This window comes from Thalassophryne amazonica, chromosome 4 (assembly GCF_902500255.1).
Source record: "Thalassophryne amazonica chromosome 4, fThaAma1.1, whole genome shotgun sequence".
Classification (NCBI taxonomy): Eukaryota; Metazoa; Chordata; class Actinopteri; order Batrachoidiformes; family Batrachoididae; genus Thalassophryne; species Thalassophryne amazonica.
The window spans coordinates 107,716,592-107,731,617 of record NC_047106.1 but is presented as its reverse complement, the minus strand read 5'-3'; the positions used below and the strand labels follow the sequence as shown (position 1 = coordinate 107,731,617).

Here is a 15,026-nt window from a genome sequence, read left to right as displayed (position 1 = left end):
TTTGCAAATCATTGTTCTGTTTTTATTTACATTTTACACAACGTCCCAACTTCATTGGAATTGGGGGTTGTATTTCTTATTCTAATCCAATTAAATTTTTTCCGCAAATCTGATTTCAGACCATATAATATCGGGTGTATGGTGGCAAAATATTCAACTGCTTCATATTTGATGTATTACTTTGCATCCTGAGCGTGCGCACTACGCAAATGTCAATAACGGCACAGTCAGCTGAGAGCGAGAGATGTGGCGTAGCAACAATGATGCTGAAAGGGGTGAATTTAAGCTACCATCCGAAAGTACTGATGTGGACTCTGATACATAATTACTGTTTCACGTTTCATGGATTACTCCGCGCCCTGACCGTTGCTGGAGCGACGGTGACGCTATTGCTAACGGTAAGCCTCGCCGACCGAATTACCTACAGAAAAATAAACCGTGCAAACGATAAAACTGGATTAGAATGGGAATAACCCCCTTGTGTCTGATGATTTGCGGACGTTCATGCAGGATTTCCGGGCGCAAATATCCATTTTACCAATGCCGCGTAGCTCAATTTGCAACTGTATAACAAGCATGAATATCCGCAAATCATCAGACACAACAGGGTTATTCCCTAAATCTGTAGCATAAATCAAGTCCAAGTCACATTCGGGGACTTTAAAATGTTCACATGTATCCATAACCTGACTTCTGTAAAGAGAACTGGCTGTGGTGGCTGACTGGAAATTCAGGAGGGGTGACAATAATCACATATATTTTATATCTGTGTTTTTGCAAACCTTTTGTTGTTAAATAACTTTTATTTCTGAATATATTTTAAATCCTATACTTAAGATTTAGGGGTGCCAACATGTCTGACAAAGACTGCAGTTCAGGAAGTCAACCAGTGTAATCAGAGGCACAGCGCTGGTGCTGTACTGAGAGCCATTCTAGTTATTTCTATTTCTGTCCTTTAAATTTAGTTCATATTCTTTTTATTTGTGTTTTAATGATCCATGTTGTATTTGTAATTTAATGTTCCTATTGTACTCTATAAACTGTGATAAGTGGTCTCTCACTCACTCTCTCTCTCTGTAAGTGTGTATATGAGCACATTTACTCATGCAATAAATTTTGTCTTTTCAGATCACTTTTAAGATAGCCATTTTCACGTTGACATGAGCTTTTCTTCCCCTGTCACTTTTGATTTAACCCAGATTAAATCCACTGTAATTCATTTACCAAAATAAATAAGCACAATAAATATAACATGAAAACTTCCAAATGGAAAATACTTCTTTTAGGCACTACATGTGACTGCTTTGTGTCTGCAGTGGATCAACTGGCTCAATCTTGAATCCGAGGCTGATCAGACACAAGTGGCAAGATTTTCAAATTTTAGTCTCTGGTCCATCTGTGATGAGTGGCTGAAAGGAGTTACGAATCCGGGCAGCTTCAGCGGCACAAAGGTGGCCGAAGGCTTTGTTGTACCAATCTGGAGTCCTTCCTCTGAAATCAGAAGAGTGCAATCAGCAAACGATTGTTTTTACACAATAAAACTTAACACATAAAACTCTACCAACTACGTAATGACGACTGAGAAATAGTGTTGTAAAACAATTTCTCTTCAACTTACTTCAAGTCCACTCTACAGATGTGAGTCAGTCTGGACTTTCCAGAGCCACAGGGCTCAAGCAAGTAATTGGATTCCAAAACAACAGCTTGCACCCCTCCAATATGAGGACAGTCCTCATGGTCGATGGACACACACACCAGAGAACACGCCCCTTTGGGCAAGTCTGTCCTCCATGACCTTGAAAAAACAGAAAAAGATTATTATTTTATCTTCAAAATATGAAAAAATAAAACTTGAGGGATACTGAGTAGAGCACATGCCCGCTAAGGTTCAACGGGCCTTCAACCATATTCACACCTACAAGTAAGTCTTATAGGCCCCGAGGCCCGGCATTGGTGGCCGTGCTTATTCCCGGATTCTGCAGCATGAAGCAGATGGCAGATGAGAGTGTAAAACACCCCCCGGGCAGAATGCCAGTTTGGGGCAGGTTACTTCTCCAGCCAGTAGCCCCATTTACAGCTGTGTGGGCTGGGACAGAACAGATGAAAACTCTTGCCCAATGACACAGACAGGTAGTGTGACCAGAATATTCACCCCAAATCACATTAATGCACATGCTGATGCTGTGCTTTTCTGTTTCACCACAGTACCTGAAGTATACTTACACACAGTATACTGGTGTGTGTACAACCCCCTGTGGTCCATGAGTATATTGCTAAAATGTCACATTTGAAGTTAATATCATTGTTTCAAGTACTCCTGAAACTGTTTAAAAACGATTCCAAAGTCTAACAGATAGCAGCATATACTGTATGTATCGTTTTCATTAATTAGAATGTGAATCACCTGTTTTGTGACGCTAGTACAGCTGACCATTTCACAACCATTTAGGTTGTAATTTGCGATATACTGTTGGATAGATAGATGGATAGATAGATAAATACTTGATTCATCCCCTTTAGGGGAAATTCATCTGCTCGAGAGCATGCATACATACAGTGGGGCAAAAACGTATTTAGTCAGCCACTGATTGTGCAAGTTCTCCTACTTAGAAAGATGAGAGAGGTCTGTAATTTTCATCATAGGTACACTTCAATGGTGAGAGACAAAATGAGAAAAAAAATCCAGGAAATCACATTGTAGGATTTTTAAAGAATTTATTTATAAATTATGGTGGAAAATAAGTATTTGGCCACTGACAAAGCAAGATTTCTGGCTCTCACAGACCTGGGCGATTCTATGGTAATGGAATTACAGTCGGAGCACATTTTTAATGGGGAGTTAAAATATGGCCAGATTTTTCTGTCGTTGTAATTCCGTTACCATAGAATCACCCACCTTCTGTCCTCCACCTGTTACCCGTGTTAATGGCATCTGTTTGAGCACGTTATCTCTATAAAAGACACCTGTCCACAGCCTCAAACAGTCAGACTCCAAACTCAACCATGGCCCAGACCAAAGAGCTGTCAAAGGACACCAGGAAGAAAATTGTAGATGTGCACCAGGCTGGGAAGAGTGAATCTACAATAGTCAAGCAGGCTGGTGTGAATAAATCAACTGTGAGAGCAATTGTAATAAAATGGAAGAAATACAAGACCATTGATAATCTCCCTCGATCTGGGGCTCCACACAAGACGGTCAAAATGATCGTGAGAACAGTGAACAAAAATCCCAGAACTACACGGAGGGACCTGATGAATGACCTGCAGAGAGCTGGGACCAAAGTAGCAAAGGCTACACACTATGCAGAGAGGGACTCAAATCCTGCAGTGCCAGGCGTGTCCCCCTGCTTAAACCAGTGTCCAGGCCCGTCTGAAGTTTGCCAGAGAGCATATGGATGATCTAGAAGAGGATTGGGAGAATATCATGTGGTCAGATGAAACCAAAATAGAACTTTTTAGTAAAAACTCAACTGGTCGTGTTTGGAGGAAGAAGAATGCTGAGTTGCATCCCAAGAACACCATACCTACTATGAAGCATGAGGGTGGACACATCATGCTTTGTGGCTGTTTTTCTGCAAAGGGGACAGGATGACTGATCCGTGTTAAGGGAAGAATAAACGGGTCCATGTATCGTGAGATTTTAAGCCAAAACCTCCTTCCTTCAGTGAGAGCATTGAAGATGCAAAACATCACTGCTCTAGAGGAGATCTGCATGGAGGAATGGGCCAAAATACCAGCTACAGTGTGTGCAAACCTGGTGAAGACTTACAGGAAATGTTTGGCCTCTGTCATTGCCAACAAAGATTATGTTACAAAGTACTGAGCTGAACTTTTGTTATTGACCAAGTACTTATTTTCCACCATAATTTAAATATAAATTCTTTAAAAATTCTACAGTGTGATTTCCTGGATTTTTTTTTCTCATTTTGTCTCTCATAGTTGAAGTGTACCAATGATGAAAATTACAGACCTCTCTCATCTTTCTAAGTAGGAGAACTTGCACAATCAGGAGCTGACTAAATACTTTTTTACCCCACTGTACACAATACATCCATTCAATAAAATACCAATAAATAAGACAAATATAAAAAACAAATTAAAGTAAAAATATATTAGCTAGAGGCATTAAACAGTCTCATGGTGGCCAGGACAAATGATCTTTTATACCCCTCAGTCCTGCATTTCATGGAGAGGAGTCTGTCACTGCGGCTGCTTTTCTGAGCAACCACAGTATCGTGCAGAGAATGAGATTTGTTATTAATAATAGAATGGTAAAAAAAATCCCCCCCCCAAGCATATGATCATTTTGAGCACATCACATGTTCATGTTGTCCCTCTGTGAACAAACTCCGTCATGCTCTCCATCTCGTTTGTTTTATTGGCTGTAGTGACCTGAATCAGATTTTTTTTTTCCTCCTGCATGTGACACAGATTTGATCTCCTCATTTTCTCATTACGTTCTGTTCATCTGGGCTTAATCTAAATCTGTTCAGAGGCTCTGACTGGAGAAACTGTGCATAACGCAACTTTTGTCTGCATGGTGGAGTGGAACAGAGAAGGAGCTTCATACATATACACATCTTGACTCTCGTCTCCCATATGCCGTGTGGCAAACTGGAGAATACTACAGTACCTGTAAGATGGTGTGTTTTGGGTTTTGGTGGAGGCATACACTCAAATGAGTCTAAACTGTCTGTTTTCTCACCTGAGTACTACAAAGTCCCTGCTGGGATGAGGGGGCATACGATTGAGGACATACTGAAACACTTCCGTCTGCTTGTCCAGCGTCTCGCACACTTTCCACTGCAGCAGGTCTACATCCCACAGGTGGCGCTCTCTTAGCACACGGTTCAGTACAACAGATGGTGGCGCTTCCACCTCCACAGACACCTTCCAGCGTCTCAGAGGGTTCCCATCTCCCACCTGGATGACACACAAGAGAATGAACCATATCGCTGACCGACTGGAAGCCAGCACGGCTTCACGTGCAGCACGACAACACAAACACATGTCTCCACAGTCGAATCAACACTAACCTTCTTATAGTACAGCTCGGTGTCGTCTGAGCTGCTGCAGGACACCCAGTATTTTGACTTTTCCCGCGCTTCCTTCAGGAGGTTCTGAAGCCTCCCCTCCATGTGGGTTTGGTATGTACCATCATCATCCTCCAGCTGCTTGCACAGCTCCTGAACTGTTGGCACGTGTAAGTCAGCCTCCACATAGGAATTACGTGACTGAGTAACCATTTCATGAGGAATCTAATGGGTGAACAAAAGCACGAGTGTGAGGCTGACAGTGACCACAAACAGAAGGTCCGTGGATGTCCACGCTTGAAATTAAAACACACTGCATGGAAAGCTGTGCAGCATCAATGCCAGAGCCTCCTGTCTGCAGTCCAGTTTCTTCCCGGAAACGATCAGGCTGATGAACAAAACATCATACACCCAGTGCAACGCTGCTAAACGGTGACATCTGATGCAGTGTCTGCAGGTGTCCACCAGGCCCTCACCCAGTTGGAGAGCAGGGACACATATGCCAGGCTTCTCTTCTTGGACTTCAGTTCAGCCTTTATCCCACAGACCCTCATTAACAAGGTGGCACTACTGGGGCTTAGAACATAACTGAGCAACTGGGTACTGGACTGTGTGACCAACAGGCCACAGTTGGTGACGATCCGTGGATGCTCGTCTTCATCCACCATCCTAAACACCGGCTCCCCTCAGGGATGTGTCCCGAGCCCCCTGCTGTCTTCTGACTGTCATCCCACCTGTCATATTGTCTAGTTTGCAGATGACACGGTTGTCGTGGGACTAATTCTCCACAATGACAAGGCAGAGTACCAGTAGGAGGTTCAACATCTGGAGGTGTGGTGCAGAGCCAAGAATCTGTGCATAAATGTGTTGAGTACAAAGGAAGTGAATGTGGACCCCCCCTCCATCGCAGGCACATCTGTACAGGCGGTCTCCAGCTTCAAGTACCTGGGTCTGCACATTACTGACAGCTTCACCTGGTCCAACAACACAGCCAGCTTCCTGAAAAAAGCCCACCAACACCTCTACTTTCTGAGGAAGTTGAAATATGATGGACTTGCCCCCCCCGGCTCTTGTCTCCTACACAAGTGTGGTTGAGAGCATCCTGACCCAGTCCATCACTGTGTGGTACGCAGAGCAGTGGACAGGAAGGCTCTGCAGCACGTAGTGAAAGCTGCACAGAGGATCATCAGGCGTGACCTTCCTTCCATCAGTCACATTTACATCAACCACTGCAAGAGCAGGCCTCCAGTATTATGTAGGACCCCACTCACCCTGCCCATGGACTGTTCGTTGTTGCACTGCATCAAGGTCAGAACCTCCTGTCTGTGGTCAAGCTTCTTTCCGGAAGCTATCAGACTGATGAACAAAACGTCACACACCTAAGGCAACGCTGCTAAACGGGACTGAGTGCAATATGGTCACAATTCACTTTTTGCAGTTCACCACACTGGCTCTTCTGTTTAACTTACGTTAAGTTTAACTGATTTTAGTTTGCACGTAATAAAATCATCAGTGTTTATTTATTTATCTGTCTGCCTGTTAGCAGGATTACATCAAAACTACTGCACGGATTTTGCCGACATTTTCACCACAGATAGATATTAGCCCATGGAAGAACCCATTAAATTTTTGAGGTGATCCGGATCTGGATTGGCAGACGTCAGAAATCTCTGACTGGTCTTGCGTTTAAATTACCGTGTATTTTATTTGTGTATATTTTGCATATTTTTTACTTTTTTTAAACTTTCATGTCTTCATTGGTCCGTGAGTCTGGAATTTTGTTCCTTTCATTTATTACACTACACGCTGAAATGACAATATATGAACCTTGACCTTGACTGTGAAATTCAAAAGAATGTTCATGTACCTCAAAGAGGCGGTTGCATTCTGTGATCATGTGAGCCAGGCCCTGTGTAGCAGCAAAATTTTCATTCAGATCCTTCTGGTCTGGTCTGCCAGTTGCATACTTCTTCTGCATGGCCCTGGGGATTGTGGGGAGAGAAAAACTTTTAGCAGAGTTTTCAGGTCGGCTTCCTCATCCAGTGCAGTCCAGAGACCTGTGGGAAACCCTTGCAATCCCCTAAGCAACAATTTCAACATGGTAAATTAAAGAGATTTGCTATGTTTGTACGCAGCAGGATCTCATAAAATATGCATACGACTTAAGGACATCTATATCCTTTTAAGACCGGCCCAGAAAACAGAATGTACTGCACTCCAAGGCTAAAAAACAACAACCAAAAAACTCTGTAACCCATGTAATGTTTACGTTTCCGGACTTACAGGTGAGGATAGTTTCTCAGGAGCTAATGCCTTGCTCATTTGGCAGTTTTAATACACCTGCCAACTGCAACTCGAGAAAACAAAGGGAAATGTACAGATAAAATGCAAAATGGTACTTTGCTTGGATGTACCTCGGTGAGAGACTGTCCTTCTTTAGTATGTTGAGATGGAAGAGGGAGGGGGCCAGACACACAGCAATGTTCATCGGTGTCATCTGGTTCTCCTTGACAGAGGAGGTGACATCACTCAGGAAGCAGAGCAGTGTCTGCAGTACTTCTCGGTTTTCATCTGACATGAGCATAATGGCTGCCTGGACAGCTTGCAACCTCTGCTCCTTCGGTACGTCTGCGTGTTTGACAGAAGGCAGTTTTAGCATTTCTGTTTTACAGACTGATCAGAAGCAAACCATTAAACGAGTGTTGTCATCATCACGTCTGCATGACTGTACAAAGGTTCCAGACTCAATGGCAAAAACATGACTGCTGAGGGTTTCTGTACCCTTACACTGGTAGATATGGAGGAAGGTTTCTCCTAGCTTGCTGGTGAGGAGGGGCTCAGGTAGATCCCTGAAGAACTGCTTCACCATGTCAGCCACATCATAGGCAGACTGATCCTCATAGTTCACATTGTCTGGAGAGTTCTCATTCATTTGCCGGAGAGCTTGAATTCGAGACTTGACTCCTGATTTACGAAACAGTCCCACCTGGGAGCAAATCTAGAATATTAGTGATAACATCACAGTTGAGAGCAGCATGTCTACACGTCTACAACCTGGGGGAATTCTCCCTATCACATACATGCAAAATGAACGAATGCATTGCCTCATCGACATCTGGTGTTTTTTCTTTCATCAGAGAGTCAAACATCCGGTCAAATTCAAACATTAATAGTTGCACTTTGCAGCACCTGGCAACTATGTTTTATTTTTGCATGTATTTATGACAAAGCCTCACAAGTCTACCCAGTTTTGGAAGAGTGTGACCATGAAGGCTTGGCGAAGCAGTGGGGGTGGGTGACTACAGCGGACAGCTCTGACAGTGATCTCAATGGGACAGCTGTGGTGTGGACACAGGACTTTGTATAAGTTAGCACTGCTTCATGTAAGGGCCCCTTCAAACATCGTACAAATGTGGTCGAATTGCGCATGAAGCAGAAATTGTATGCAATACGTGTAAAATTGTAGCTGCCTCCAACACCTCATACACCTGTTGCTACAACTATATGTGCACACCAGTGGCTGAAAGACAGAGTGTGCCCTGTGCGAGCCCATCAAGCTCTCTCACGGCAGGTGTCGGCCATATTCCAGGTGACACACACGAATATTTAACACCATTTGCTTGGCACTTAGAAAATGTGTGGCCTTTCGCGCTATTAGCACAAAAACAGACAGCAGACAATCATAGTCCTGCGCCACTCATGCGTGTCCTGTGAGTGGCGCAGGACTATATGACAAGCCAACAGTACAACAAATACGCTACTTTCAGTCATGTATCAGCAGAAATATGCCGTAACAAACACCGTAAGGTCAGTTAGCACGGCACTTTTTCTCTTTTTAGCAAATACATTTATCTGGTTGTTGATTTGAGCCATTTCACGCTTCTGTTGTAAATCAGTGATTATAACGCAGTGGTAAAGTTTCCGCCTGGTAATCAGAGCTTTTGTAAATTGCAGGTTTAAATCCCATGAGTGGCATTTATTTTTTAGTTAACCAGGGTTATTTAACCACGGGGTTCTGTATTGCGTCCCCTTTTATTTGCTATTTATATCAACCCAGTGATATTCACTAATTATACAGCTGGTTTTTATTTTATTGTTGTCCACATCTGCGGCGCGATGTGGTGCACCATGTCCCAGCTGCTCGCACTATGTTCCTGCTCGCACGACACCACTGCAGCGGGTTCATTCACGCCTGCCCGTTAGCTCGATGTTTTGGTGGTTCCCTTATATGAGCTATTCCACCGTGATTCGCCCTGATTTGTACTTATTTGTACTATGGGTGAAGGGGCCCTTAGCGATGTCTATGCTTGCCTACTTATTGACTGTGGTTGGACACATGAAAGAATCAAGAAACACAAATGTTACGATGGCTATCGAATGTTTGATGATCGTCACGTGAAACTCACAAGTATCAAAGCATGTAAAGCCATATGAAGCCCGAAGGAGCTGTGTGCCAATTCTCCTGAAGCAAACTCCTATGTTCACGATCACAGCAATAACAAATCAAAGAATCAATAAACAAATGTGATGACGGTGGGTCGGATGTTTAATGGCTGTCATGTCAAACCTGGGAAACGGAACTATTGAAGCAGTTAGATGAGGGTGTGTTGACAGGTATGTATTTATTATTTGTTTACACTTTTGGGATGCATTTTTAATGCTTGCTTTATGAACACTGCGTGGGTTACAGTGCAATCAGACAGAAGTACAGCTGACTGCAAATCTCAGTAAAATAAGGGAATAATGATAGGGCAGCCATGGCCCTTTGCAACTGACGATAATATGCGAGTTCAAGCTTTGACATGGAGATTTTCACTGATTTTTTTTACTGACTTTCCTGTATGTGTGTGCAGGTTGTGACTGACCTGATCAAGACACTGGCTCCTCAGGTAACGCAGAGCCTGCTGCAGACCGAGGGGCAAGGGCTGACCAAAGCGCTGAACATGCACGATGAGGGGCACACCGAACACATTCTTATCCTTATAGTCTGGTACCTTCATTCTCTTCATAAATTTTGGCACGGACCTGAGCAATACAGAAACACACAACTTACTCTGCTGGCTTTATGTAAGAGCAACAACAACAACAACAACAGCAACAATAATAATCGTAATAAGACTGTTTGGATCAAAAAATTCAAAGTGCTGAACATATTAAAACACAATGCTACATAAACTTCTCTCACAGAAGGCATGTGCATCATGTTCAGAAGTGAGTGTAGCACTCACCATCCAACTCACCGCTGTTCCACAAACACTACATGAAACAATCACGTTATACAATGGCCACAAGGTTGCCAGCACTGGCCAGGGTATGGCGAGTGTTTTGTCATGCTCAGCACACTTGTCACTCAACTTCACTTGTTGTTTGTTCTCTCAATACATGCCACTAACCTGCCATCGGTGGTGGGCACAGATAACCAAAAAATTAACTTCGATAACAGATAATCAGATAACTGAAAAGTTATCTTCGATAAAGATAAAACAATAAACCACCCAAAAATTTATCAGAAGTTACAGATAACCGATAAATTCCAATATTATCTCTGGCACATTTACAACTACTAGTAAAACAAATTTAATAGCTTCTAATAATATTAAAAATAACAACAGACCCAAACAATAAGACCATACTTTTTTCTTTCAACAGTCTGCCCTTGCTGGAAGCTCTACAGCGCTCCGAGCACAGACAGAGGCACCCTGTGACCCAAACAATGAGACCACACTTTTTTCTTTCAACATTCGGCCCCTGCTGGAAGCACTTATCTATTAACAGTCCTCCCAACACAGAGGCACTCTGAGAGCAGCTGCAAAGCCAGCCCTGTATCAATAATAAAGGTCTGGTCATGCGGAGGTCTTGAAAAATAAAGTCATATTGACTTATGGTGTTGATTTATAAATAACATTAATACCGATAGAATAACTCCATTAATGTCAATTCTGTCATTTGTACAAAGTTAAAATATAACATATATCTTTTAATGTTGAAAAATGCACTAATTCTGGGGTTTTGTAACAAAGAGACAGATCGCAAAGGATTCTGGGTAAAGGTGCCTGCTAAACACTGATTGGTTCAGTCATTCATTATGTAAACCAACACGTTAATGTGACGTCTGTTGTGTGTTGGTGTTTAAATGTGCTTTTGTAAAATATTCCATGTTTTTCCTTTGTCTGCAGAGGATTGAGATGCTTTTTATACAAGCAGTTCTATTCTGTTTGCAAAGGTTATAATTGTGCGTCTGTTACAAAACTTTTAACAGGTGGGTGCTGAACTAATTTAAAAATGCTTGTCGCTGTTCAGCTTTGTTTATTTTGTTTATCGGTTTAAAAGTTATCGGACAAAAATTCATCGGAAGATAATTAGTCCGATGATGGTCTTTAAAGTTATCTTAAAAGATAATCCGATAATGAAAACGTTATCTTCGATAATTATCTGTTATCGGATTATCGGAACTGTGCCCACCACTGCCTGCCATGCACATGCTATCTGTGTGAGAGGCTGGAAAGCAGCAGTTTGTGCAGAAACTCTAAATCCATGATAAAGAGGAACACAGAAAAAAAATGATAAAACACTGGTCATGAAGCAGCAGATGACATGCTATGTTAAATGCTAATAAATGTGGTGCACACACCAGCAGTTCCCAATATTGGCAGCTACTGCAGGCATGCATGTGGTGAGTATAACCCGCAGATGGTTGGCACAAACATGCCACACACCTTCTGTGTGACAGTAGATACAGGCTTTTAAACAATCAAATTTGCTAAAAATAAAATATTTCAATTCATTTACATAAAAGTTACCATTTTATAATATATTAACACTGAAATTTGACCTCTTACTTTGGTTTTGACTGATCCAAACTACTATCAAACCATTCCTCCCCACCCACAGACCCAATGTGCCTGCAATGTCAAAATCAGGTTAGGTTTTAAGACATTTTGTTTTAAGACGTTTTGCTATTGTGATCCTATGTGATCAAAAGAGCACATTCGTCCAGCAGCGTCCCAAAAAACATAAACAATAAAAAATAGATATCTGTTGATGGTGATCTTAAAATATTCCACAGACATGGACTTCCTAACATCCACAGTTAGAATGCTGCACAAGGTAGAAGCATGAAATGCAAAGGCTCTGCTGCTTGCCAACTTCTAACCCTACAGACACAAAGTTAGCCTACATCCTGATACAGCAAAGCATGGGACAGAACATAAACCTTGATAAGCTCAATAAGATAAAAGGGTGTGCCAACATTAAGAATTTTATAAATCAACAAATCAGTTCCCACATTCAACAGAAGCCATTGAACAGAGGTTATAACAGGTATAATGTGCTCAAATCTAACAATATTAGATTGTACTCTTACAATAGGTGAAAAATTTGAAAATAAAAAAGACTCATCAGTTATGGAGAACACAAGTCATGAATCAGTCTGAACATCGGCTACAGACAGGAAAAGTGAAATCAGTGCAATGTTGTGCAGGTGTAAATAAGCTGCCTGGGAGTTGCTGTTACTTGGTGTGGTCTGGCCTTCCGTTACAGAATTTCCCTGAAAATTCTGTTTGTTAAGTGTGATTCAGCATGTAGTGAATGTGTGGCAATTGGTATTCACACTCCTATCCAGTAGATGTCAGTGTTCATGGCAGTGTGAATACCAATTGCCACATTCGCTATAAGTGCTGAATTTTCAGTTTTTAAATTGCTTTTTTTAACAAATGAAAAAAGACATTTACAAATACAGAGTTATTTGTAAAAACCAACCACATGTAACTTGTATGTTAGTTTTACTTATATATATAAACTGACCAACCACTGATGACAGGAAGCACATTTTCCCATAATGCCTTTTGGTGTGTGTCTGTAAACACTCAAACATTCAAAATTAGTGCATTACTTTCAAACTAAAACATATAGCTGATATTTTCACTTTGTACAAACGACAGATGTGATGTTAACATTCGACAACGTATGCGGAATTAGTTTGTTTAAAATTTTAACCATAAGTCAAAACTGCCTTGCTGTGCATGTCTCCTGCGAGATATCTGCAAGGCCGCATGGCTATGAAAATAAATTATTTTTTTTTCTTCTTTTCCTTTCTCTCTGGTAGCTAGGTCTCCTCTGCTGGAAACACCAATTAGCTAAACTGCAGGATTGTCTTACAGACATAAAGACATGGATGACCTCTAATTTCCTGCTTTTAAACTCAGATAAAACTGAAGTTATTGTACTTGGCCCCACAAATCTTAGAAGCATGGTGTCTAACCAGATCGTTACTCTGGATGGCATTTCCCTGATCTCTAGTAATACTGTGAGAAATCTTGGAGTCATTTTTGATCAGGATATGTCATTCAAAGCGCATATTAAACAAATATGTAGGACTGCCTTTTTGCATTTACGCAATATCTCTAAAATCAGAAAGTTCTTGTCTCAGAGTGATGCTGAAAAACTAATTCATGCATTTATTTCCTCTAGGCTGGACTATTGTAATTCATTATTATTAGGTTGTCCTAAAAGTTCCCTAAAAAGCCTTCAGTTGGTTCAGAATGCTGCAGCTAGAGTACTGACGGGGACTAGCAGGAGAGAGCATATCTCACCCGTGTTGGCCTCTCTTCATTGGCTTCCTGTTAATTCTAGAATAGAATTTAAAATTCTTCTTCTTACTTATAAGGTTTTGAATAATCAGGTCCCATCTTATCTTAGGGACCTCGTAGTACCATATTACCCCATTAGAGCGCTTCGCTCTCAGACTGCGGGCTTACTTGTAGTTCCTAGGGTTTGTAAGAGTAGAATGGGAGGCAGAGCCTTCAGCTTTCAGGCTCCTCTCCTGTGGAACCAGCTCCCAATTCAGATCAGGGAGACAGATACCCTCTCTACTTTTAAGATTAGGCTTAAAACTTTCCTTTTCGCTAAGGCTTATAGTTAGGGCTGGATCGGGTGACCCTGGACCATCCCTTGGTTATGTTGCTTTAGACGTAGACTGTGGGCGGGTTCCCATGATGCACTGTTTCTTTCTCTTTTTGCTCCGTATGCATCACTCTGCATTTAATCATTAGTGATCGATCTCTGCCCCCCTTCTCGGCATGTCTTTTTCCTGGTTCTTTCCCTCAGCCCCAACCAGTCTCAGCAGAAGACTGCCCCTCCCTGAGCCTGGTTCTGCTGGAGGTTTCTTCTTGTTAAAAGGGAGTTTTTCCTTCCCACTGTGGCCAAGTGCTTGCTCATAGGGGGTCGTTTTGACCGTTGGGGTTTTTCATAATTATTGTATGGCCTTGCCTTACAATATGGAGCGCCTTGGGGCAACTGTTTGTTGTGATTTGGCGCTATATAAGAAAAAAAGTTGATTGATTGATTGATTGATTGAAAAGGATTGAGCTCTATCTGTCATAGCTGTCTGATACAAAACATGTAACAAACAGGAACTAAAATGTATGATTTCAGGCTTTACAAATGTTTTTAACTGTTAAGGTTTATTCACGATGCCAGCAAAAACATGTTAGTGGTCTAAATGTTATGGGAACTAAATTTAGCAGAAGTTAATTAGTCCACTGATGGTTTTCAAAGTTAGCTGAAAAGCTAATCTGCTAACAAAAAAGTTAGCTTTGTTAATTAGCGGTTACCGGAACTGTACCCACCACTGGAAATAGGGCTACAATTTGCTGCCAACCCCAAGTCCAATGTAGGTTTCTTAAGAAGAGGTTTTGTCACAGCCATTTTAAAGCTAGCAGAAAAACTTCCAGCGGTGAGTGATAAGTTCATAATATTCTGCAATGATAGCCCTAATGTTAACCACAGAACCTGCACAAGCATTGTAAAGCAGAACATAAACACTTTCCCATTCAGGTGAAAGGGAAAATGTCCAAACATTTGACTGGTGCTGTATATATCAGTACAACTAAAAACAATCAATCAGAACAAGGAAGCCCCTTTATTAGCATGCAAATACATTCATATATCACAATGAGACTCATTTTGCAACATGTACACCACATGAGGCAGCAA

At 41.8% G+C, this 15,026-nt stretch overlaps 1 protein-coding gene and 1 long non-coding RNA gene across 8 annotated transcripts in view; one reads left to right on the top strand and one right to left on the bottom strand.

Annotated features, from left to right (window-relative positions):
* Nucleotides 1-1,060: 1,060 nt before the first annotated feature.
* The window catches only part of stard13b (StAR-related lipid transfer (START) domain containing 13b), a 242,541-nt gene continuing 228,575 nt past the window's right edge, over nt 1,061-15,026 (bottom strand). For all 7 annotated transcript variants that reach the window (XM_034168385.1, XM_034168386.1, XM_034168387.1 and 4 more), the window contains 8 exons: nt 9,899-10,058; nt 7,821-8,019; nt 7,448-7,661; nt 6,901-7,015; nt 5,037-5,258; nt 4,706-4,923; nt 1,619-1,795; nt 1,061-1,491 (listed from right to left, as the gene is read on the bottom strand). In XM_034168385.1, coding sequence (XP_034024276.1) covers nt 1,374-1,491; nt 1,619-1,795; nt 4,706-4,923; nt 5,037-5,258; nt 6,901-7,015; nt 7,448-7,661; nt 7,821-8,019; nt 9,899-10,058 — 1,423 coding nt within the window. In that variant the 3' untranslated portion in view covers nt 1,061-1,373. The remainder of the gene's footprint in view (nt 1,492-1,618; nt 1,796-4,705; nt 4,924-5,036; nt 5,259-6,900; nt 7,016-7,447; nt 7,662-7,820; nt 8,020-9,898; nt 10,059-15,026) is intronic.
* Nucleotides 4,038-14,403, top strand: LOC117508599. Its single transcript, XR_004560139.1, has 3 exons — nt 4,038-4,253; nt 6,888-6,896; nt 14,393-14,403. It is a non-coding gene; the product is annotated as an uncharacterized LOC117508599 (long non-coding RNA).